At 36.8% G+C, this 24173-nt stretch overlaps 1 protein-coding gene and 1 pseudogene across 1 annotated transcript in view; both read left to right on the forward strand.

Annotated features, from left to right (window-relative positions):
* PSD3 (pleckstrin and Sec7 domain containing 3) overlaps nucleotides 1-10103 on the forward strand; it is a 569820-nt gene extending 559717 nt beyond the window's left edge. Inside the window, exon 16 of the mRNA XM_041753212.1 lies at nucleotides 1156-10103. Coding sequence (XP_041609146.1) covers nucleotides 1156-1371 — 216 coding nt within the window. The 3' untranslated portion in view covers nucleotides 1372-10103. The remainder of the gene's footprint in view (nucleotides 1-1155) is intronic.
* A 12318-nt stretch (nucleotides 10104-22421) lies between these two features.
* Nucleotides 22422-23287, forward strand: LOC121489835 (annotated as a pseudogene).
* Nucleotides 23288-24173: the final 886 nt, after the last annotated feature.

A 24173-nucleotide genomic window follows, 5' to 3' on the forward strand; every position in this document is an offset into this window, starting at 1 on the left:
TTTGACTTTGGACTTCTCTCTGCCTCTATCTGCTTTACTGTAAAACAGGGATAATAATGTACCAATTACATACATGATTATTGTACTAATGACTTAAAGTTAGCATATGATGAGTACTGCCTATATATGTCATTATCATCATCAAGCAAAGCTTGGCATCTCCACACAGATACCAAACTCAGAGCAAGCTTAATTACTAGCAACTTTTTCCCACTTTTGAACAAAACAACCTAAAAAAGTAACTTCCAGTAGCGTCAACCTCATAATTATTAACTTTAAACTAAGATATACAAAATCTCAATCTGACTAGGAAAACCCTTAAGAGACTTATAGTCATAACAGAATTTGCTTGCCTCTGTTGTGATAACTTATAACTGACATGTCATTTTGTTTAGAAATAAAACTCATTAGGTTTTCTATAAATGCTTCGTGTGTCAAAGCAGTATGGTGAAAGGCTTCTTTTGACTAGAATCTATCAAATCAAGAACCTGGGACCCATCCCATCTGTAATTTGCAAGATCTCTTTCTCTTTCTATATATATATATATATATCATATATAGTATACTATATAGTTCTGTAGTGACCTAGATAAAAACAAAAGCACCAATTACAGTTAGAGAAAAAAAATCTCTGCAGTGTTTTTTTTTTCCAGGTATTTTTAGGTAAACATACATGGAGATGGGAGAATGAAATGGCTGCTTAAACATAATATTCAAGAAATAGTTGATGACGAAAAAAATTTTGTAGTATGAGAAAAGTATCAAAATATTATATGAAGTTTTATAAGAAACCATAATACTCTGAGAAATTGATAATTCTAACAGAAAGTGATGTTGGGAAACCCAGAGCAGCTTCTAGAAAGTGTTGTGGTCTTGTAGGGGACTGGAGAGTAAATTCACCATAGATTCTTTGTAGAAGTACGGAGAGTAGGAAAGAAGTAAACAACCATATCCAAACTAGGTTCAAGTGAGGGCCTAGGTCATGTGAGGGAAGCTCGAGTGACGGCGCAATAGGGGCCATCTGATTGCCCACAACCAGAGGTGATAGCTCCTCCAGCATGTACCATTCTTGAGCCTCAATGTTGAGGAAGCATGATTCCTCCATGCATTATGAACAGTGTACTGACTACCATTCTTCTCTGATTTTCCCTCCAGAAAACCCGTTATGAAATTTATGTCAGCATTCTAAAAGAAGGAGGCAAGGAGCTCCTGAGTAACAATGAAAGTGAGGCTGTAGGATTGAAGAAGTCACATTCAAGTCCTTCGCTGAACCCAGATTCATCTCCAGTTACAGCCAAGGTCAAGCGTAACGTGTCAGAGAGGAAAGATCACCGACCTGAAACACCAAGCATTAAGCAAAAAGTTACTTAGAATCCATCTGTGACCAGGAAGTACTGGTCATGGAGCAAAATAGAGTTTTTCAAGATCTTTCTGGTAAACCCGTGAATATCTTTTTAAACAGTCTGTGACTAAATGGTGCATTAGTAACCTTTTCTATTGCATAGCTTTGTTAGTTTCTGTACTGATTGTCTCTTTGCTCTTGATTTCTTGGCTTTGATGATTTTTTTTTGCTACTTGATGACTAATGCACCTTTTTCATGAGGGGAAGGGATCATGATTTCAGAATGATTATGTGTCACTTTTCCTTTGGTTTTTTCTTGTTTGCACTCTGCTCAATTGTTTTATGTATTCTCAAATCAGCTATTATACTTTTTTAAGGTTAAAAAATTAAATTCCTTGTGGAACATTTAACTGGACAAACTTGGTAGTGTAGCAAATTCTAGCCAGAGTTAATATAAGCCTTTATATGTGAAATCTTGCTCAGTCACTGAGGTGAAATTGAGCACTCATAGAAATTCAGTTAAGAATTAAAATTCTGGGAATCAAGATGTCCCACTGTGATGCAGATGTGCATACATCTTCACACTTACTGTTGAGTTCTGACTCTGCTGGAAGCAGGGATAGGAGGTGTGAAGATCAGAGGACTGGAGAACTTAAGAAGTGCATTAGCTTCCTTGAAGTATTGATTTCATTTCAGCCAAAGAAGGAAAGAGAAAGTGAAATCTTTCGCCATTGAAGGTTGTGGAAAGACGACACCAAGTTCATTTTGTTTCCTAAAGGGTAGTGGCAATAATCGACTCTTGGGGAGCTGTAGCAGTAGGCTTGCCATTGGTGTGCAGGAAATTGTTACCTCATTCCCAGGGTCTAGACTAGGAATCCAGAATCATCTCTATCGTCAATACTCTGCCATTCAGGAATTAGGTTATTTTAGGCATGGTGTTATCTCCTGATTGTAAAATATTGGAGTCTTCCTAACAAAATAATGTTGAAAACAGAACTCCTTTTGTTCTTTTTTAAATCAAAACAAAGTAAGACAGGAAAAAGTAGCTGCAGTTGTTCAGCAATGCAATGAATATTGATTCTTTAAAATAAATCTGAAAGTAATAAATTGAATGAATTGTGATTGGAAAACTGGAATCTACTGGCTACATAAGCAAGGTTACTTAGTTTATTCTTATCTCAGTCTTTTTGATAGCCAATTCAGTCCGCTACTACTGAACTTTCTCCTGAGAACAAGTACTTTATTTTAAATCATTATTTTCTATCTACTCAAATTTTATTAACCTTACAGTCATGAGTTTTTTCCAGTGATGGTCCCTTTGCAATTTAGGATAATAAACATCACATTCTCCTGTAGAGGTATAAAAAGTAAAAATTGAGCCTTCTATTAGTTAGAACTTTCTGATTTTGAAACCTTGATACTTTGTGATAATTAAAGCTATAATCTTCATGACTTCAGAGATAATAGAATCACTTTGAATACTCTTCTCTCCCATACATATTTGCTATAGTTGTGCTCAGTTTATTAGTTAAAGGTACTATGACCAAAGAATCAGGGACTCTGCATGAATAGCATGGTTCTGGTAAATTAGGGAAAACCTGCTATTAAACCATGGTGGTTTCTAATGCTGTATTGTTCTGATGTACCAGCATTTAATCACAAGATTATTTATTAACATTTACTTCCTTTACCTATATAAATGCCCATATTTGCTTGTGCCCAGAAAAGAGAAACCCCATGCTAAGGTTGTAGCTGCTTGCTTTATGATAAGTATTTTGCCACACCTTGAAAAGTTCAATCTAACCCTCTATCTTGTTTACATGAAGGCAATGACTAATTTATGTTTCAAACCCAAAAAACAAGGTAGTTCCCAATATAGCGCTGTGTACCTGATTCGTTTTTGTAGCTTCTGACCAAATCCAAGATTTCCATGAGGGAATCATCTCTCTTCCTCAAATCTGAATAATTAACCTATTTGTTTTCTGCCTAGATACTTACTCATACCAAGCAGAAAATACCTAGACTATATCATCTCTGAGCTTCAATAACTAAAGAAAAATAAACATCCCTGATTGGCTTGAATGTGTTTGTCCATAGTGTGACTGTGTCTGTGTATATAGAATGTCTGTGTGTATTTTACTTACAGTATATAATAGACATGAAATGGTACCTTGCTACAGTGTTTCTGACATTTAGAGTAGTTCTGAAATGCTCAGTTAGCATCAGCAGCACTACAGCATTATTCCTATTATATGACTTACTACTGTTAGCCTACAGGAACTTCTGTAGGATATGCTAATAGATAAATGGATGAGAAGGACATTTTGAAGCTGCCATATACTATGTTTGCATAGTTCCTCTTTAAAAACAACTGCAAAAGGTTTTTCTGTGAGCCAGGATCCTAGATTGCCCTGACATGATGTTGCCCATCTGCAGGGGATGGGTTGAGAATACTTCTGCCCTATTTGCTGTCAGTGCACCTAGCAGGCCAAGAGTTTATTCAATAGGAGGAAGTGGTCCCTGATTTGACTAGATTCTAAGAGTCTTGCCAATAGCCAACCACATTTTCCTTTGTGATAATTTTTTTACTATGATATCTAGTCAGAAGAAATTGAAGACATTTCCTTTCACAGCTATTCCAAGCCTGCTACCTTGTTCACAGTACAGGGGACCTCTCCTTCTCCTTTCCTTCTTCCCATTCCCACTTCTCACCCATATCTCAGCACCAGGAGCCTTGGGATTTCTCTCCATGTGGTAAATTATTATTCTCCTTCACATAAATACACTTAATATTTTTTGTACAGAAAATCTTGATAGTCATCAAAACACCTTGGTGATAGTCTTGTTGCATAATTGACCGTGGCTAATGTATAAAATCTTTGAGAGTTTTCGGGCTTTGTTCCCCCACCTTGCATGTTGACTTTTACAGGTGTCAGAAATCTCTTGATAGCAATCAAACTTAATCACTAGCATACAGAGTCCTCTTTTTTTTTTTTTTTTGCCAGGCTTATAGCCCTTATTTAAAGTGCGCTTTTTAGAAACATTTTGGTACGTTTAGCAACACCTACTTCAACCAAGCAATACTTCCATGTTTTTAATTAATCTCAAGTAAAACCAATATGTGGGAGAGTCCACTGGTAAAACTGTAGTTCCAATTGATCCTAGATAAAGACGGTAGAAAGCAACTGTGTGAGACTGTCTAGACTTCTCTGTTATACTAATTCAGAAGATAGGACAATGTCCTAGTCAGGAGTGATAAGAGAGAATTAATTCTGAAAGAAAAATTGGCTGGCTTTCCAAGGCCAAGCTACAGGTGGTTTCTTGAGTTTGTGTTTTACCCTGTGGCCAAACCATAGAACTTCTGAGGCTAGATAATAATTTATACAACCTGAAGTGAAGGAGAGTTTTCTGCTGTTCCTGGCCTATTACTCCTTCTGATGTAAAAAGCTTGAAAATCTGTTCTTAGGTAAGGAAGGGCCTGATTTGGTATGAGCTAAACCTCTTCTCTGTCTTTATCCCTAATCATAGACAATGGGAAGAATATTGAACTTTTCAGAAGTTTCTCTATTTCTTACTAGCCAGACTTTCTTGAGTACAGTTAGTTGTCATTGGATTTTGAATTCACAGAGAGTTTCTCAGCCTTATAGATCCAAATTTCTGTACTTTAGCACTTATGGACCTAGTCAAGTTTTCAGCACATTGGTAGCTACCTTACCTAGTTTCAGCGGTGAACAATCTCTTCACTTTTCAAATGACAATTTTTTCCAATTGTCATTAACACTGTTAAACAAAGAACCAAAGTGGCATCCAAGGACTTGTTAAAGTAGAGTTTAGTTAATGAATAATAGTGTGACTTTGGATTTAAATAGCATCTTTTCTCAGCATCTAATTTGCTCTGACAAAAAGAGATCAGTCAGCTTTGTGACTGCAGCTGTATGACAGCAGAGGGCTCATCTGCAGCTGCAATGATGAGCCCTCTGCAGCTACCTTGCTCCAAAGCTTTCTGGCTGTCTCTTCTCCCAGGCCAGTTCAGGCCATTCGTCTGCCTTCGCCTTGGGTCAACAGATATCTCCATTAGCCTTTTGACATCCTGTACTGTCAAGTCACCTACAAGACTTTAAAGGTCAGTAGTTCACTATAAAATAATCCCAACAAATGATAGGGAAGTGCTTTGTCATTGCTTCTCCTCTCAGAATCCTTTTCAATGTCTCACTGATAAAAGGGGGACTAAAGTCCAAAGCCATTGCCACTCTCCTTTTGTACCTATAGTATCCAAATCCCAAGTGGGCATCATTCTGCTTAGGATAATAACGCCCATTGCATGCAAAGAGAATATCTTCATAGACAGAATGTCAGTAAATACTTGAATCTGCATGATAGTTTGTTGACTTGAATGCAACAGCAAGAAAATATTGCAAGTTAAGTAATTGTATATACAGTTTCCTTAAATCTCCTTGGCTTGTTCTTTGTAATTTATGTGTGTATCTGTAGTAGTGCAGGATTTTGGAGAATATTCATATCGATAGTATGTCAGACATCAAAAAAAGTGCTTTCTGTCACCTGCCAATGTTGTATTGTGGTTATTTATAGTTGTACGTATGTATATGTATCATTGTGTAGACTGTATATCAGTATATGGTATATGTATATCAAATTTATTTTTATCTTTAATAACCAGTGTGATATGAAAAGCAAGTAAAAACCTCATAGGATTGATTATATAATGCAGTTATTGAGAATATATATAGTGGTACTGTTTTATTAAACTTAAATTAAAATATTTTGATTAGATTTTTAATAAGATTTTATGTTAGAAAATTCCATCTTTGATCTTTGAATCACCAGGGCAAAATGACTCTGAACTAACTTTGTGAAACTATTTCAGTGTACTGTGTACAACACTAAGGGGGTAGCTCATTGTAATTTTAGATACATGGAAAGAGGGGGAAAAAACAGACATCCTATGCAGTCTTAAAAACTTCAGTATTCTGGGCGCTTAACCATAAACTCAAACTGGCAGTTTTGGGCTTATTACAAATTGTGATGCTTTAAAGCACATGTTCTTTATTGTTGTAATTAGTCCAGAAAAATAGAGCTTTCAGAAGAATTAAATAAGTGCCCACCATATCATTTTTGTGCCTGTGTCTATTTTACAGTAGATCAAGCCACTCTTCTAGCACCGCCTCTTTACCCTCTTTAATTTAAAGAAATATTACAATGTTAAAGTATATCAGGGTTTCCCAAGATCAGGTACTATATTCTAGGTTTGCAGTTGTACAAATTAGCATCTAGTGTCACAAGTAAAAGAATTTTAGGGCAGGCTGTGGACCAGGTTAAAACTTAATTTAATATTTTTATATTTAGGTCTCTTCCTGCCTCTCCCCAAAGAAGAGCCACTGGCCTTAGTTGTTTGAGCTTACTGCTTATCTTACAGTGTGTAAATATATAATTAGAGATTAAATGTATATTAACCAGCATGTTTGGTGTATTTAAAGCAGCAACTGAGTATGTCTGAGTGAGTGGTTGAGTGCAGTATATTTTTAAAAATACTGTCTCCTATTCTTTGTATCTGATTCAGAGAATTGGAGTTGTAGAATGGAAGACCAATCTTTGGTTCCAGTCTACAGTAGTGTGTTGGTAGTTACATTGGAGTTTTTTTTTATTAAACTACAGTTTCAAACTATTTTTGCAAATATATCATATTTCCTAATTTGTTATTGACATGCAGTAAACTGGCTCTGTGACTAACCAGAAGGATCTTTGTTCTGCAAGAGTGTGTTTCTTTCTAAAAATTATAGTGATTTGCAAAAGAATCCATTTGATTCAGAAAGTATACATAAAAGGAGTAGCAAAAATAAAGTTTCGTTTTGGGCCTTAATCATTTGAAATGTTTGGACTTTTCATATAAAGCCATGTATGTTATAAAGCCAAGTAACCATTTGGCATGGATAATAATATCCACTGTATAGAGAGTATATATGCACACTGATTTTTAATGCCATCAGGATACTTATTTAAGGTATACAAATGAGACTAATTAGACCAAATTGAAATCAGAGGGCTTGAGGGGGAAGTATGTGAGCTGGTTGCCTTCCATTTAAGGTAGACATACATGTGGTCAGTCCTCTGCTCCTGAGAGATTCAGAACCAGTTAACTGCCCCCTTAGGTGTGTAAGGGGAAAGTCTTACACATGTAGGTCTCCCACATGTGTACATACACTTGCACACATGTATACATAGTGGATGTTTTAAGTTATACAAACTTAAAACACAAAGGGCCAGGGTGTAAAAATGTTGAACGAAGTGGGTGGAAACTGCATCACAGGAATATTTTCTAAGGTCTAGGGAGGAGTTTGAGCTCTAGAGTCTGACTTTGAGAAGCATCGGATTTTTAACAAATATATGAATACATATATATCACATCCACCAAATTGAAGGCTTTCTTATCATTCATAAGCAGCCAGTCTCCAACATCTTGCAGTACCATGGGGACATTCCAGAAGGCTGATGTTCACTGTTTACCAGGGTGGCACTGCTGCTTGCCCTGGAGATCATTCCTTTGAGAAAGGAACACAAATAGAGAAGCAAAAAGGCGCTTACCATAGGAGCATTAATATGAATTGTCCACATTCGCTTTTCAGCCATACTGGTGAGAAAGCTCAGATTGAAGTTATGCTGAACAGTTAAGCACTTTTCTATCAACAATGACAGTAAAGATGGAGATGAAAAGAAACTTAGCTAAAATATATTTCCCTTTGCAGGGTAAAGAACTAAACTCTCACTAATAGTGTCATAAACACCTTCACTTCAATTCCTGAAAATCTTGGTTAATGGAGAGAAATTTGGAGTTTCACTTACCATTTCCCTGTGAGCTTGCATAGATAAGACTTTAGACACTCCCAAGAGAGTCCTATTCAGAAAGCTCGGTTAAGGACAGTACTGTAGGTCTGAGGCTCCTTGCTCTGACCCCTGAATACTGGGGCACTACAGAGGATGACAATGTATTCTCTCTGCAAAGAGGAGCTTCTCTTCTGGCCTTCCACTCCACTTGGGCTTCTACTGAGCAGCAGGCACATCCTGGATTTCAATGTTGTTTCCCTGGCTTTAGGAATCCAGCTGTTCTAATGAGTAGACCCTGCTGAGGAAAGATATCAACTCTGAGAGTGACTGAGTTACTGGAGGTGACATATGACAAAGGTATTTTAAAATTTTTCTGACTGACACCAAGACCACATATTTTGCCTTTGCACCCAGATTTCTGGAAATGGATAATGTTTCAGTTCTGTGGGAAGGGTCAGGGAACACTAAGTTTATTGCTTAGCATTTCTGCTCAGTGCTTATTGCTTAGCATTTCTGCTCAGTTTAGATGAGAGCTGTTGGGTAAAGGCCTAAATGCCTCCCTCCATTCTCTTCTACCTCAGGTTTTAGGAGCCCATTTCTAGAACAGAAATTTATACGAGTGGAGAACCAATACTGTCAGCCTTGATTACTGTAGGACAGGCAGGAGGGTGGTAATATGTATCCTGTAATATAGAACAAGCTTTTAACTTGTCCAACCTAGTAACTGGATTATGTTTTCTGTGACTCAAACTAATTGGCAGTGTGGAACTTTCATTTACCTTCAAAGTTTTCTCCACCAATCATTGCAGTTTCATTGCAGTCCTGGTGCCATAACTCCCTGCAAATTGTGAAAGTAATTAGTGACAAAATAGCAGCCTACTCCTTTTCAGTGGCCAGACTGTCAGCATTAGCAGACTTAGGTAAGCTAGTGGGACTGAATTATGTACTGGAAACCTGTTCCTCATTATCACCCACCAGACTGAAGACATGCCATCTCCTAGAGAATTATGGCATTTATGGTGGTCATCTTTTTAATGGAACAGTAGCTTATGCGGATATTGTTAAAGCATTTAGAGACTATTTTGAAAATTAAGTTTACATTTTACAATTGCTTTATTTTTTATTAAAATAGTTGTATATAAATACTACTCCATTTCACTGATGTTAAAGTAAACCTAACCATGTAGACAAGTGTGTCACCTGATATGTATAGAAGCTATGATATATATATAGTACTTTTCTCTATTGTGTAAATGTTTATTAATATAACTGTTCTGTGTTTTTATAAGTTGGGGATAATTTGTTGTTTTACAACAACAAAATCAATTGAACTTAAGTGGCTTTTATGTAATAGAAATTATGCAAAATAGTGAAAGATTTAAAATATGTATATGATATATGTAAATGTACAAACTTTAGAAAGAAATAAATTAACAAATTTCAATCATTTAGGAGAATATTTTTATTTGCTTATTTAAGCAACTGTATAATACCTTTAAAAATCAAAACACAACACACCCCATCCTGCAATAAAAAGCCCCACAGTGGCCAGGATAATTGATTAAGATGTTAAGAAAGTCAGATGATTACCTCTCACCTCCATTAACATCTGTAAAAACCCGTGTTTGCACAAAGATGTTGATGAGACTTAGGGAGCCTACTGTCTTCATTAGCAGACTTTGAGCAGAGAAAGAACAAAAGTTTTGAAGCAATTTCAAAAATTCATTTTGCATTTCCATACTCCTAACATTTTTTATCAAAGTAAAGGGACTGGAGAGTTCATTATTGTGCTAAAATGCAAATGTTGGTCACTGCTTTATGGTGCCTAGTGTATACATCTGTGTTCTCATAACCAAACTTAATACTAAAACTAAGATCTGTTGATTTGAAAAATGAAAAAATAAAACTCCACCCTAATCACATAACTTCTGAATATTTGAGAAGATGTTTTATGCTTGGGGATTTGGGCTTTAGGAAGCAAGATAGCTGATAAATGAATGAAAGTGCTGTCTGGCAGAGATGAAAACTGCTGTTATGTGTAAATTTCAAAGAAATAAATAGCTTGGGGTGGGGAAAATGGAGGAGATAGGCTCTTTGGCACCCGTTGGCTTCCACTAAGATTCCCTGTGTGACTCTCAAATGAATCCTCTTAAGTTAAAAATAGACCTGCCCTGCGACCCAGCAATTGCCCTGCTGGGGATTTACCCCAAAGATACAGATGCAATGAAATGCCGGGACACCTGCACCCCGATGTTTCTAGCAGCAATGTCCACAATAGCCAAACTGTGGAAGGAGCCTCGGTGTCCATCGAAAGATGAATGGATAAAGAAGATGTGGTTTATGTATACAATGGAATATTACTCAGCCATTAGAAACGACAAATACCCACCATTTGCTTCAACGTGGATGGAACTGGAGGGTATTATGCTGAGGGAAGTAAGTCAATCGGAGAAGGACAAACATCGTATGTTCTCATTCATTTGGGGAATATAAATAATAGTGAAAGGGAATATAAGGGAAGGGAGAAGAAATGTGTGGGAAATATCAGAAAGGGAGACAGAATATAAAGACTCCTAACTCTGGGAAATGAACTAGCGGTGATGGAAGGGGAGGAGTGTGGGGGGTGGGGGTGAATGGGTGACGGGCACTGAGGGGGGCACTTGACGGGATGAGCACTGGGTGTTATTCTGTATGTTGGTAAATTGAACACCAATAAAAAATAAAAATTATTAAAAAAAATTAATCCTCTTAAATAAATATTGAATCCTACTGTACACCTGAAACTAATATAATGTTATAATGTCAATTATATCTCAATTTAGAAAAGAAACAAACATGAATCCTCATTGCCCAGTTGTCTGTTCAGGATCAGGAGTTTTATGTATCTTAGCATATTCTATTTATTGCAGAATTTAGTATTAAAAGATGAAGCACTCATGAGAAGAAACTAAAACCCAGGGAAAATTAAGATAGGAAGGAACTATCAACTCTAAATAACGTCTCACCTCTACATTAATTCTATTCCACAGTACTGTGAGATTTAACAGTGGGACTGCTGACTCATGCAATTTTTACTGAAAAATTATAAGCCATGGTAAGTATTAGAGGTAGGCATATTTTTTTCTAATATCAGAAAAAAAATTCTGGATACTGTAGACTAGTGAGCTTGGTATTAATTCTAGGCATAGTTAAGAGAGAATAAGGATGCAACAATTACTACAAGCCAGCATGGATTCTCAAGGACAAATCATTTCAGACTATTTCCTATTTTGTAAGATTAAGTAGATTAGAAAATGTAGTAGACAAAATGAGCCATAACAAAGAATTTAATGTGGTCGTAAATATATCTGGGCAAAATGGTGAAATAATGGACATAATACAATTGGTGGGTGTGTAATCATTTGAATGGTGCTAAGATACCTCTCAACCTAGAAGAGCATGTCTAGTGTCCTTATGCAAAGCCTGCCTTTTAGCTCCAGCTGTCCAACATTTCAATTAATAACTTGACTAAAACTACAAAAAAAATGTGTTTATTAAAAGTGTGTATGTAAAAAAGCTGGGAGAAAATGATTTTACTAAAGGATAGAATCAAAATTCAAAAAAAAAAAATCTCACGAGGCAGGGAAATGGGACAAATTAACAATGTGAAGTGTTAAAGTGTAAGTGTGTAAGATTTTACATATCAGTTATTAAAAAAAAAACCAACCATACAAGGTCAAGCTAAGACCTTCTGTTGCATAGTATAGCAAACACATAGGAAAGAAATTCTCCAGCTTTAATCCACAGCAAGCTCAAAACGAACAGTGATGTAGCCACCAAAAACACCGGTGCATACTTTGTGTGATATAAGTATGATTTCTAAAACAAGAAGGTGAGTCACTACACTAATGCTCTACACTAATGAGACTACACCAGGATAAATTGTCTTGAGACTTGAGATGTAAACAAACCAGAGAGTATGTAAAATTATCAGTCAGGATGGCAAAAATCATGAACAATGTAATGAGAAATGTAGCATATATGAACAGAGAACGGTTAATCCATGACAGAACTAAGGAATACTGATTTAAAAGTTAATGAATCTTATGTGGAAGGGAAATGAGAATTGTGCTATAGCAATCTAAGGGGTTTAACTAGGATTGATTATTGGAATCTACAAGAACTTAATAGAAGGAAGAGCTTTCCACACAAGGCTGGCCACAGCAGACAAATCACTTGCCAATAGAGTAGTTCAGATTTGGTCTGGCACCCATGTGGAAGGTTGTAATATTGAGAAATAAGTATAATTTTTTATAATTTTTTATAATTTTTTATAATTTTCAGGTGGGCAGTTGGATTGTAGTAACAATGACAGATAATATTATTATTTAAAATATCTATCGAGCACCTGGCCCTATGCCAGCTACTTAGCATAGATCCTCTCATTCAGTCTTTATGAAATTCTGTGATATAGCACTATTATTTCCCCCATTTTACAGATGAGAAAAAGCCTGCATCAGGTTCCATCTCTTCAGATATTTAGCATTTTATTTTTTTTTTGATATTTAGCATTTTAATACCTCAACAGCTTCTATCTTGATATACAGAAGTCAGAGTCAGTACCTTTCTTGTCAGCCTCCATTTTGAGAAGCAATGACTCCATCACAGGTGTAGGAATCTCTGTGTATCTTTGTGAGGAGCTGGCAGTAAAAATAGTCTTTATAGCTCCATATGCCTGGATGCCACCCACAAAATTATGAATGAATTGATCTGGAATATGGAAATTTTAGAAGTTCCCTGGGTGATTCTATCATGCACCCAGGCTTGAGAACTACTTCCTTGGAGCTTGGCAACTTAGTAACATCCCCTTGGACATTTTGGGAAAAGTAGAATCTTAGGCCTCACCCCAGACCTGGTGAGTTAGGATTCTGCATTTAAATGATGTCCCCAGGTGTACATTAAAGCTTGAGAAACCCCGCTTTAGAGCAGTTCCCAAACTGTGGTCCTGAAGCAGCACTAGCAGCATCTCCTGAGAATTTCTTTAAAATATAAATTCTCAAAAAAAATAAAAAATAAAAATAAAAAAATAAAATACAAATTCTCCATCCTACCTTGGATCTACTGAGTCAGAAACTCTGGAGATGAAGCCCAGCCATATGTGCTTTATCAAGCCCTTCAGATGGAGCTGATGCCAACAAAGTTTGAGAACCATTGCTTTGTTAACTCACATGGCTACAGAAGCCTTCTGTACTCACAGAGGGCAACTGGTTGTTTCCTGCCATTATTGTGCATGATGCAGTGCTACCCATTCTGCCTTGTATCTGTTAGCTCTCGTCATAAAGAAGGGAGACCAGGCTTTGATCACTGTATTATGAAACGTGACCTGGATGTTGCTACTGAGCTGGCCAGAAGGCTTGCTTATACGTAGAAGTGAATGGGGAGCCCAGCACTCTCTTCTCTGTGTTAGGGGGCTTCCTACTGACCCATTGCATAGACCCTGCCTGAAGTATGTGCTTTGGGCTTGCCCTTCTGAAACAGCTCTTTCTGTCAATTCATTTGCCTACCCTTGCTTTAAGGACAATCTGCTGCTCCTTTTCTAGGTAAACTTTCCTGACTACAGATAGTTCTGTCCTAAGTTATAAGAATTTGGGGGGAAAAAAAAATTTTGGCCACACTACTAAAATTTGTGAGAGGCCTTTATGGCCTGGAAGAGTATATCCATGGAATTCTTAACTGGCAATCTCTCTAGAGTACAGTTGCTAGATAAAATATAAAATGCCCAACTACATTTCAATTGCAGATTAACAACAATGGCTTTTTAGCATATGCCCCATGCGATATTTGAGACATACTTATACTATGGAAAGTATATGTCGTTTATCTGAAAATCAAATGTTACTGAGTATTCTATATTTTATCTGGGAGTCCTCCCAGGGGGTCCCTTTAGGTAGCATTTCCTTTGCTGGCCAAAAAGAGGATTTTGTCAATATCTTCAGGTTAATAAGATCCACAGAAGCTCATTTGTGCTGACAGACTCAGAGGATGGAAGGGTAAAGTCACATGTCAATCTTTTAAATGAGAATAAAAATAAAATCATAAAGTGACTTGGAATGTTGCTATTGTGGTAACAAACATTTTCCCCCTTAGGCATATCTACAAAGTATAATTTAGCTCCTCAAGGGCAGAAAAAAACACTCAACTTTGTGTGAAGTAATGTGCTATGTACGTGGCATCCCAAGAAGCTGCTCAATGAATATATTTTGGATGGAATCAAAATGAAAGGCATTATGTCTTCTAGGTCACCTTTCCTTTGAAGTCATTTGTGACACTTTTCCCTACTAAGGAGTGACTTTACAAACATAATTCACAGGGTCTTGGATGGACACCACACTATGTAGTGTTAAATGTACATGGCCTCACATGCTTATTTCTGTTCAGAATAAATGGTTAATAACAGATATACTGGAATCCATAAGAGCTGCCTTTAACTCCACACCATGCACCTTACTGGTTGTGTGATCCTAGTCAAGTTACCTAATCTCTGTTCCTGTTTCCACATTTTTAAAATGTGAATAATAACACTCATCAGGTTGTTATGGAGCTCAAATAAGACATTACATATAAACACTTAACACAGTATTTGGCCCTTAACAAACCCTTGTAATAATAGTAATATAAAATAATAATAATAGATAATATTAACTAACATTACCTTATTGATGGCATTAATTCCATTAATAGTAGTTGTCAGCTTGTTCCTCTGGCTTCTGGCCCAGGAAGAATTGTGTTTTTAGCATATATCTCAGCTCATCCACATTGTGTTGATTTTGTAATTTAACTCTTAGAAGAATTTTGGAGCAGGCTACTTTACTAATCCACAGTCTGCACATAAAGGTTAACAAGTATTTAGTACTCCTATCAGCTACTTTTGATGATACTACTACTTTGATGATATCTACTACTAGTTATGATCTTGGTCCTCTAGAAAAGTATTGTTCAATATGATAGCCACCAATCACATGTGGAAATTTAAAATTCTGTTTTAGTTACCTGACCTACATATCACTAATATATAACATATATATACTGGGACACCTGGGTGGCTCAGTGGTTGAGCATCTGCCTTTGGTTCAGAGCATGATCCTGGAATCCTGGGATCAAGTTCCATATTGAGTTCCCTGCGTGGAGCCTGCTTCTACCTCTGCCTATGTCTCTGCCTCTTGTGTGTGTGTGTGTGTCTTTCATGAATAAATAAAATATTTTTTAAAGTAACATATATATAACATATGTTATATGTGTTATATACACATCTCCATCATCTACTGGACAATACTGCTCTAGATGCATGTTTAAGCTGAGATTTTTCATGCACTTTACATAGCACATAAGATAACCATGAAAACATCTTTATGGATCAAGACTTAGGTACCAAAAATTGATTCATTCATTTAAGAAATATTTGTTCTGCCATGGAACCATGCTCAATAATAGCAGCAAACCATATATCCAAACATTACTTTAGCCCTTACATAAAAAGATAAGTATACTATCGCTAAATAGCCTCAGAAAAAAATTCCAATAAAAATAATATAAAGCATAACAGATCTAATTGAAATAAGAATTAATGAAATTTACTGAAAAAATTGTGTAATTCAACCCAATGAGCAAGTCTGCTCTGAGTTTTTGTTTTTACTTCTTCCTTTGGAATATGGATCGCTATTCCTCTTCGTTTCCCTACAACTATTAAAAGAGGGGTGATAGAATGATCTCCCTGAATGTACTTCTCCAGTTTGTCTACTAGGAGATATGGAAGTGGGGCTACTCCATGCTAGGGTTGAGAACAACTTGCAGCCAGGTTGTGGACAACTTTGAGAGGCAGTGTCTCCACCCTGCCTGGTTTTTGGGCAGTGTGATCTGTGGTTTGCCTCTCTGAACTTGATGTTTAGGTAATCTATGATTCCTAACCATAATAAGAGACATGCTCATGGACAGGGGTAGATGAACGCTCAGATGTGGGAATTTCAGCTCTACCTGAAAGCATCTACAGCCCATCTTTTCTTAGTATATTCTCCTCAAAGCCTAGCTAAATTCTAAATCTAAACAGTTGTAAATGCCCACTTGGATTTCCAATGTACCTAAAAGGCACTTGAATCAGGGAGGCTCAGTAAGTTTTTTGGAAAAAAATAATTGTGCTATTAACAATGATGACAATTGGAAAATGGGGGGACTCCCTCCCCCAGAAGAACAGCACAGATCCACACCACAGGAGTCCCTAAAATTTGAAGTTCTGAAAGTCACAAGCATGAGATAAAAAAGTTCAGATACAGGCAGGGTTAATGCAGGGTTCTGACCAAAACTAGGGACAAAAATGTGATGGATTGCTCTTCTGTGAGTCTCACTGAAGAGTGGGAGGTGAAAACTTTCAGATTGGGTTAGAGACTTGGGTGTGGCCATATTCATCTTGCTAATCATGGCTGAAAGCCTTCAGGGAGCAAAATAGCACCACTTAGCAGACTCCAGAGCTGCTTACCAAACCTTGTCTCCCCATGCACTGGAGGCACATTTTCACTAGGGCAAATCCACCTGAGAATCAGAGCAACAGGCCCTCTTCCAGAAGACCAGCAGAAAACAAATCACACAAAGTTTACTGCTCATGGAGAGTTATAGAGCTGTAAATCTTCAGCTGTAGGGGAAAATATTATCTACCTACCTTTGTATTTTATTCTTCATTTTTTAATTATTATTTTTCACTCATTTTATTTTTAATTTTTTTCATATTAATTTTGTGTATACTTTATAAATTTTTTTAAAATAATTTTTATTGGTGTTCAATTTACCAACATACAGGATAACACCCAGTGCTCATCCCGTCAAGTGTCCCCCTCAGTGCCTGTCACCCATTCACCCCCACCCCCGCCCTCCTCCCCTTCCACCACGCCTAGTTCATTTCCCAGAGTTAGGAGTCTTTATGTTCTGTCTCCCTTTCTGATATTTCCCACACATTTCTTCTCCCTTCCTTTATATCCCCTTTCACTATTATTTATATTCCCCAAATGAATGAGAACATACACTGTTTGTCCTTCTCCGACTGACTTACTTCACTCAGCATAATACCCTCCAGTTCCATCCACGTTGAAGCAAATGGTGGGTATTTGTCGTTTCTAATGGCTGAGTAATATTCCATTGTGTATACTTTATATTATTTTCATTTTTAACTTGCTTTCATTGTATTTTACTTTATCTATTTTTTTTTTGTTTAATGGGATCTAGATTCTTTTAAAAGCAGACTATCTGGGCTTGAAAAAAAAGCATATAAGACACTACAGAACCCCTTACTGCAGAGATAAAAGAACTAAAATCTAGTCACGCTGAAGTTAAAAATGCTATCACTGAGATCCAGTCCTGAGTGGAGGCCCTAAAAATAAGGATGGGTGAAGCAGAGAAGTGAATCAGTGATATACAAGATAAAATTTTGGAAAATAATGAAACTGAAAAGAAGAGGGTAGGAAAGGTAATAGACCATGAAGGTAGATATAGGGATCTCAGGAACTTATTAAAGCATAATAATATATCTTAGGTATCCCAAAAGATGGAAAGAAAAAGGGGCAGAAGTTTTGTTGAGAAAATTTGAGTTGAAAAATTCCCTAAATGTGGAAAAACCTAGACATCCAAATCCAAGAAGCACAGAAAACTCCCATTAAACTCAAGAACCAACCATCACCAAAGCATATCATAGTCAAATTCACAAAATACAAAGACAAGGAAAAAATCCTGAAAGGAACAACAGGGAAAAAGGTTCTTTTTTTTTTTTTAATTTTTTTTTTTTATTTATGATAGTCACATAGAGAGAGAGAGAGAGAGAGGCAGAGACACAGGCAGAAGGAGAAGCAGGCTCCATGCACCGGGAGCCCGATGTGGGATTCGAATCCCGGGTCTCCAGGATCGCGCCCTGGGCCAAAGGCAGGCGCCAAACCGCTGCGCCACCCAGGGATCCCAAAAGGTTCTTAACCTATAAGAGAAAATCAGGTTCACAGCAGATCTGTCCACTGAAACCTGGCAGGTCAGAAAGAAGTGGAAAGAAATACTGAATGTGCTGAAAGGGAAAAATATGCAGCCAAGAACTTTTTATCCAATAAGTCTGTCATTCAGAATAGAAGAGATAGAGTTTCCCAGGCAAACAAAAACTAAAGGAATTTGTGATCACTAAACCAGCCATGCAAGAAATTTTAAAGGGGACTCTTTGAGTGGATTTAAAAAAAAAAATCTCCAAAAACAACAGACTAGAAAGGACCAGAGAATATCATCAGAAACACCAATTCTGCAGGTAACACAACAGCACTTAACCGATATTTTTCAATAATAACTCTAAATGTAAATGGACTAAATGCTCCAATCAAAAGTATTATCTTAATTCCAAAACCAAAGACCCCATTAAAAAGGAGAATTACAGGCCAATATCCCTGATGAACATGGATGCGAAGATTCTCAACAAGATACTAGCTAATCAAATCCAACAGTACATTAAAAGAATTATTCACCACAATCAAATGGGATTTATTCCTTGGTGCAGGGGAGCTTCAATATTTGAAAGTCCATCAATGTGATACACCACATTAATAAGGATAGAAACACATGATCCTCTCAATAGATGCAAAAAAAAAAGCATTTGACAAAGTACAGCATCCTTTCTTGATAAAAACTCTCAACAAAATAGCAATAGAGGGAACATACCTTGACATCACAAAGGCTGTATACAAAAGACCCACAGCTAATATCTCCCTCAATGGGGAAAAAAATGATAGCCTTTCCCTTACAGTCAGGAACAAGACAAAGATGTCCATTTTCACCATTACTGTTTAGCATAGTACTGGAAATCTTAGCCTCAGCAATCAGACAACAGAAACAAATACAAAGCATCCAAATTGGCAAGAAAAAAGTCAAACTTGCATTATTTGTAGGCAACAGAGAGTATATGTTGAAAACCTCAGAACCAAAAAATTGCTAGAACTGATACATGAATTTTAGCAAAGTTACAGGATATAAAATCAATGTTCAGGGGTCACCTGGGTGGCTCAGTTGCTTAAACATCTGCTTTTGGTTCAGATCATGGTCTGGGGGGTCCTAGGATCGAGTCTGGCATCAGGGTCCCTGCTCCATGGGGAATCTGCTTCTCCCTCTGCCTCTGTCACTCTCTCTCTCTCTCTCTCTCTCTCTCTCTCTCTCATGAATAAATAAAAGTTTTAAAAAGTCAATGTGCAGAAATCTGTTGTATTTCTTTGCACCTATAACAAAGGAGCAGAAAAAGAAATCAAGGAACTGATTCCATTTACAAAGGCACCAAAAACAATAAGATACCTAGGAATAAACCTAATAAAGAGGTAAGAGATGTATACTTGGAAAACTATAGAACACTTATGAAGGAAATTGAATAGGACACAAAGAAATGGAAAAGCATTCCATGTTCATGGGTTGGAAGAACAAACACTGTTAAAATGTCTATACTACCCAAAGCAATCTATACATTTAATAAAATTCCTATCAAAAAACCACCAGCAATTTTCACAAACAACCCTGAAATTTATATGGAACCACAAAAGACTCTGAATAGCCAAAGCAATTTTGAAAAAGAAAAACAAAATTGGAGACCTCATGATTCTGGATTTCAAGCTATATTACAAAGCTGTGATCATCAAGGCAGTATGGTAATGACCCAAAAACAGACACCTAGACGGGCACTGAGGGAGGCACTTCACGAGATGAGCACTGGGTGTTATAGTATATGTTGGCATATCAAACTCCAATAAAGGGGAAAGGAGAAAAAATAAGTGGGAAATATCAGAAAGGGAGACAGAACATGGAAGACTCCTAACTCTGGGAAACGAACTAGGGGTGGTGGAAGAGGAGGAGGGCGGTGGGTGGGGGTGACTGGGTGGCAGGCACTGAGGTGGGCACTTGACGGGATGAGCACTGGGTGTTATTCTGTATGTTGGCAAATTGAACACCAATAAAAAATAAATTAAAAAACAACAAAACAAAACAAAAAGAAAAACAGACACCTAGATCAATGCAACAGAATAGAGAACCTAGAAATGGACCCTCAACTCTGTGATCAACTAATTTTTGACAAAGTAGGAAAGAATATCCAGTGTTAAAAAAGTTTCTTCAACAAAGGTATTGGGAAAATTGGACAGCATGTGCAGAAGAATGAAACTGGACCACTTTCTTACACCATACAAAAAAATACATTCGAAATGGATGAAAGACCTAAATGTGAGACAGAAAACCCTTAAAAATCCTAGAGACAAACACAGGCAGAAACCTCTTTGACCTTAACTGTAGCAATTTCTTATTAGGTCGCTGAAAACAAGGAAAACAAAAGCAAAAATGAACTATCAAACAATCAATAAAGCTAAAAAGCAGCCCATAGAAAGGTTAGTAGTATTCAAAATCTATAAGGAACTTACCAAACTCAACAACCAAAAAAACAAATAATCCAGTTAAGAAATGAGCAGGAGATATGAATAGACATTTTTCCAAAGAAGACATCTAGATGGCTAACAGACCATCTAGATGAAACAGATGCTCAACTACATTCATTATCAGGGAAATACAAATCAAAACCATGATGAGAAACCTCTACATACCTGTCAGAATGGCTAAAATTAATAACATAAGAAACAGGTTTGGGTGAGGATGCAGAGAAAGAGGAACTCTCTTGCACTGTTGGGGTGCAGCTACTCAAGAGAACAGTATGTAAGTTCCTCAAAAAGTTAAAAATAGAACTTCCCTATGATTCAGCAATTGCATGACTGGGTATTAACCTGAATGATACAAAAATGCAGATTAAAATACAGACATGCACTCTGATGTTTATAGCAGCATCAACAATAGCCAAACTATGGAGAGAGCCCAAATATCCATCAAGCCCAAATGTCCATTATATATAATATATTATTTATTTATTTATTTATTTATTTATTTATTTTTATTTATGATAGTTACAGAGAGAGAGAGAGAGAGGCAGAGACATAGACAGAGGGAGAAGTAGGCTCCATGCAGGGAGCCCGACGTGGGACTCGATCCCGGGTCTCCAGGATCACGCCCTGGGCCAAAGGCAGGCGCTAAACCGCTGCCACCCAGGGATCCCTATATAGTATATCATATATCATATTCTATTCTATTTATTTATTTATTTTTAAAGATTTATTTTTTATGATAGAGAGACAGACAGGCAGAGGGAGAAGCAGGCTCCATGCCAGGAGCCGGATGGGGGACTCGATCCCGGGACTCCAGGACCTCACCCTGGGCCAAAGGCAGGCGGGAAACTGCTGAGCCACCCAGGGATCCCCTATATTTATATTTTATTTTATATAGCAATCTATTTTTTATATTATATATATAATAGAATATTACTCAGCCATAAAAAAGAATGAAATCTTGCCATTTTCAATCATGTAGATGGAGCTAGAGTATATTATACTAAGTGAAATAAGTCAGAGAAAGATGAATACCATATGATCTCCCTCATATGTGGACAGAAAGAAAGAAATTTAAGAAAGAAAACAGATGAACATATGTGAAGGGGGGAAGGAGAAATGGAAGCAAGCCCTAAGAGACTATTTTCTTTAGATTTTATTAATTTATTCATGAGAGACACAGAGAGAGAGAGGCAGAAACACAGGCAGAAGGAGAAGCAGGCTCCCTGTGGGGAGTCTGAGGCAGGGTTTGATCCCAGGATCAAGCACTGAGCCACCCAGGTGCCCTGCCCTAAAAGACTCTTAATGATAGAGAATAAACTGTGGGTTAATGGAGTAACATGGATGGGAGATGGGCTAGACAGGTGTTGGGTATTAAAGAAGGTATTTGTGATGAGTACCGAGTATTGCATGTAAGTGATGAATCACTGAGTTCTACTCCAGAAACCAATATTGCACTGTATGTTAAGTAAAATTTAATTTTTAAAAATATGATGAAAATTGTTATTTACTGAAAAAAGTCTGTACAAAGCATTTAAATATATTATTTCAGTAAACCCCTACAAATAAATTGCCCCAGGTTACTCATAAGTGATAGTACCAGGATCCATGCTTATAACCACAAAGCTAACTACTTGTATTAGTTAGGGTCTAATGAGAAGAGAAAATGCACAGTAATTTGATCAAGGACAATTGAATGCCAAAAAAAAAAAAAAAAAAAGAGTATAAGAAAGGACTGAAATGGCTCAGCCAGAATTCTAAGGCTTTCTGCAGAGATTTGAAAAATGGCAACAAATGAAAGTATCAGCATCTTAGGTCAGCATCCTTGGCTGTGGAGTATGTAGATTCACTTTTACCTGAGAACCCTCTACAAGAACCATTTAAAAATGCTTGGAACTATATCTTGAATAATTACACAAAGTTCCAGATTGCAACATGGGGATTCTTGATAGTTCACAAAGTTCTTTATTTCTTGTTCTGTTTACCTGAATTTTTGTTTCAATTAATACTTTTCATGAAAAAGTACAAAATTCAAAAGGATAAACATGCGAAAACCAATGGAAATGTTTTAAAGTACTTCTCTTTAATCACTTTTGTATCCAGCTTCCTTTGATCTGTGGAACTTATTATTTTACAGAGTATTTTAATATACCTTATGATTGGGAAAGAATCAAGGTAGTATATGCTTTTGGCAAGATGCTTTGGCTGTGAGGTGATTGAGGATACCTGGCACTATTTCCTGCATAGGCTCTTGCATCACAAAAGAATATATAAATATATTCATAAAGTTCATCATCAGTTTCAGGCTCCATTTGGAATGGAAGCTGAATATGCACATCCTTTGGAAACTCTGATTCTTGGAACTGGATTTTCCATTGGAATCATGCTTTTATGTGATCATGTCATTCTCCTTTGGGCATGGGTGACCATTAGTTTGATAGAAACTTTTGATGTCCATTGTGGCTATGACATTCCCCTGAACCCTTTAAATCTGATCCCTTTCTATGCTGGTTCTCGGCATCATGATTTCCACCACATGAACTTTATCGGAAACTACGCTTCCACATTTACATGGTGGGATAGAATTTTCGGAACAGACTCTCAAATTTACTGCCTATAATGAAAAGATGAAGATTTAGAAAAAGATGCAATAAATATCTCATCTCCACCATCCTGAAAGCACATGCCTTCCTGAATTGAAGCAAATAGCAAACCTTGCTTCTGTGGAGCAGAAATAAACATGTGTCTTGGCTGCTAAGTGATACAAAGAACATTAACAACCTTTAATTATCTTCCTAGCGGGAACTTTTTCTACTTTTATGTAAAAAGTTATGTATGTGTAGAAATAAGTAAATCTATAATGAAGTATGATTTTTGTGAGGAGGTTGTAAAGGCCGTGTTGCTAACCTTACAGAAAGGTTCTAAGTAATGGAAGAAGTATCAGTCTGTCTTTCCCTCGTAACACCAGAGGCCTGAAGCTAAGACTGGTCTTTAAAATCTTATAAAGATATAGTGGCCATTTCAGTATCTCTTAGCAGGGTGTTGGCCTCATATTGAACTTTAAACATTTTCTAGAATTTGCCTAAACATCCAAGTATCATGGGTCGAACCTTATGGATCGACAGTGAGAGTGAGGTGGCCAAATCCAGAATAGCCCGCCCCAAGAACTTCCACTCTGGTCCTGAGCTGACTGGTTTAGGGTGATTCTCCTTCTCTGAGAAGCCCTTTCGGACAGCAATGTGCTACTGGTATCTATAAATTAAGGAGTTTCCAAATTGTCATAAATGGGATATTTTAGTCTAAAGGTTTTCGGGTTACTTGAAATTTTTTTTAAATTGAGCTTTATTTGTGCTATTTACCCTTTCATTTTTGTATATCAAGTTTTCATTATACTTTTATACTTAACACTGTATCTTGAAACATTGTGAACTGACTTGCTGTATTTGCATTTTGAACAATTGAAATAAATGTGATTTTTTTTTTGGTCTGATTATCTGGTTTCCGATTTTGAACATCAGTAGTGATTTTTTTTTATA

This window comes from Vulpes lagopus, chromosome 4 (assembly GCF_018345385.1).
Source record: "Vulpes lagopus strain Blue_001 chromosome 4, ASM1834538v1, whole genome shotgun sequence".
NCBI classification, from domain to species: Eukaryota; Metazoa; Chordata; class Mammalia; order Carnivora; family Canidae; genus Vulpes; species Vulpes lagopus.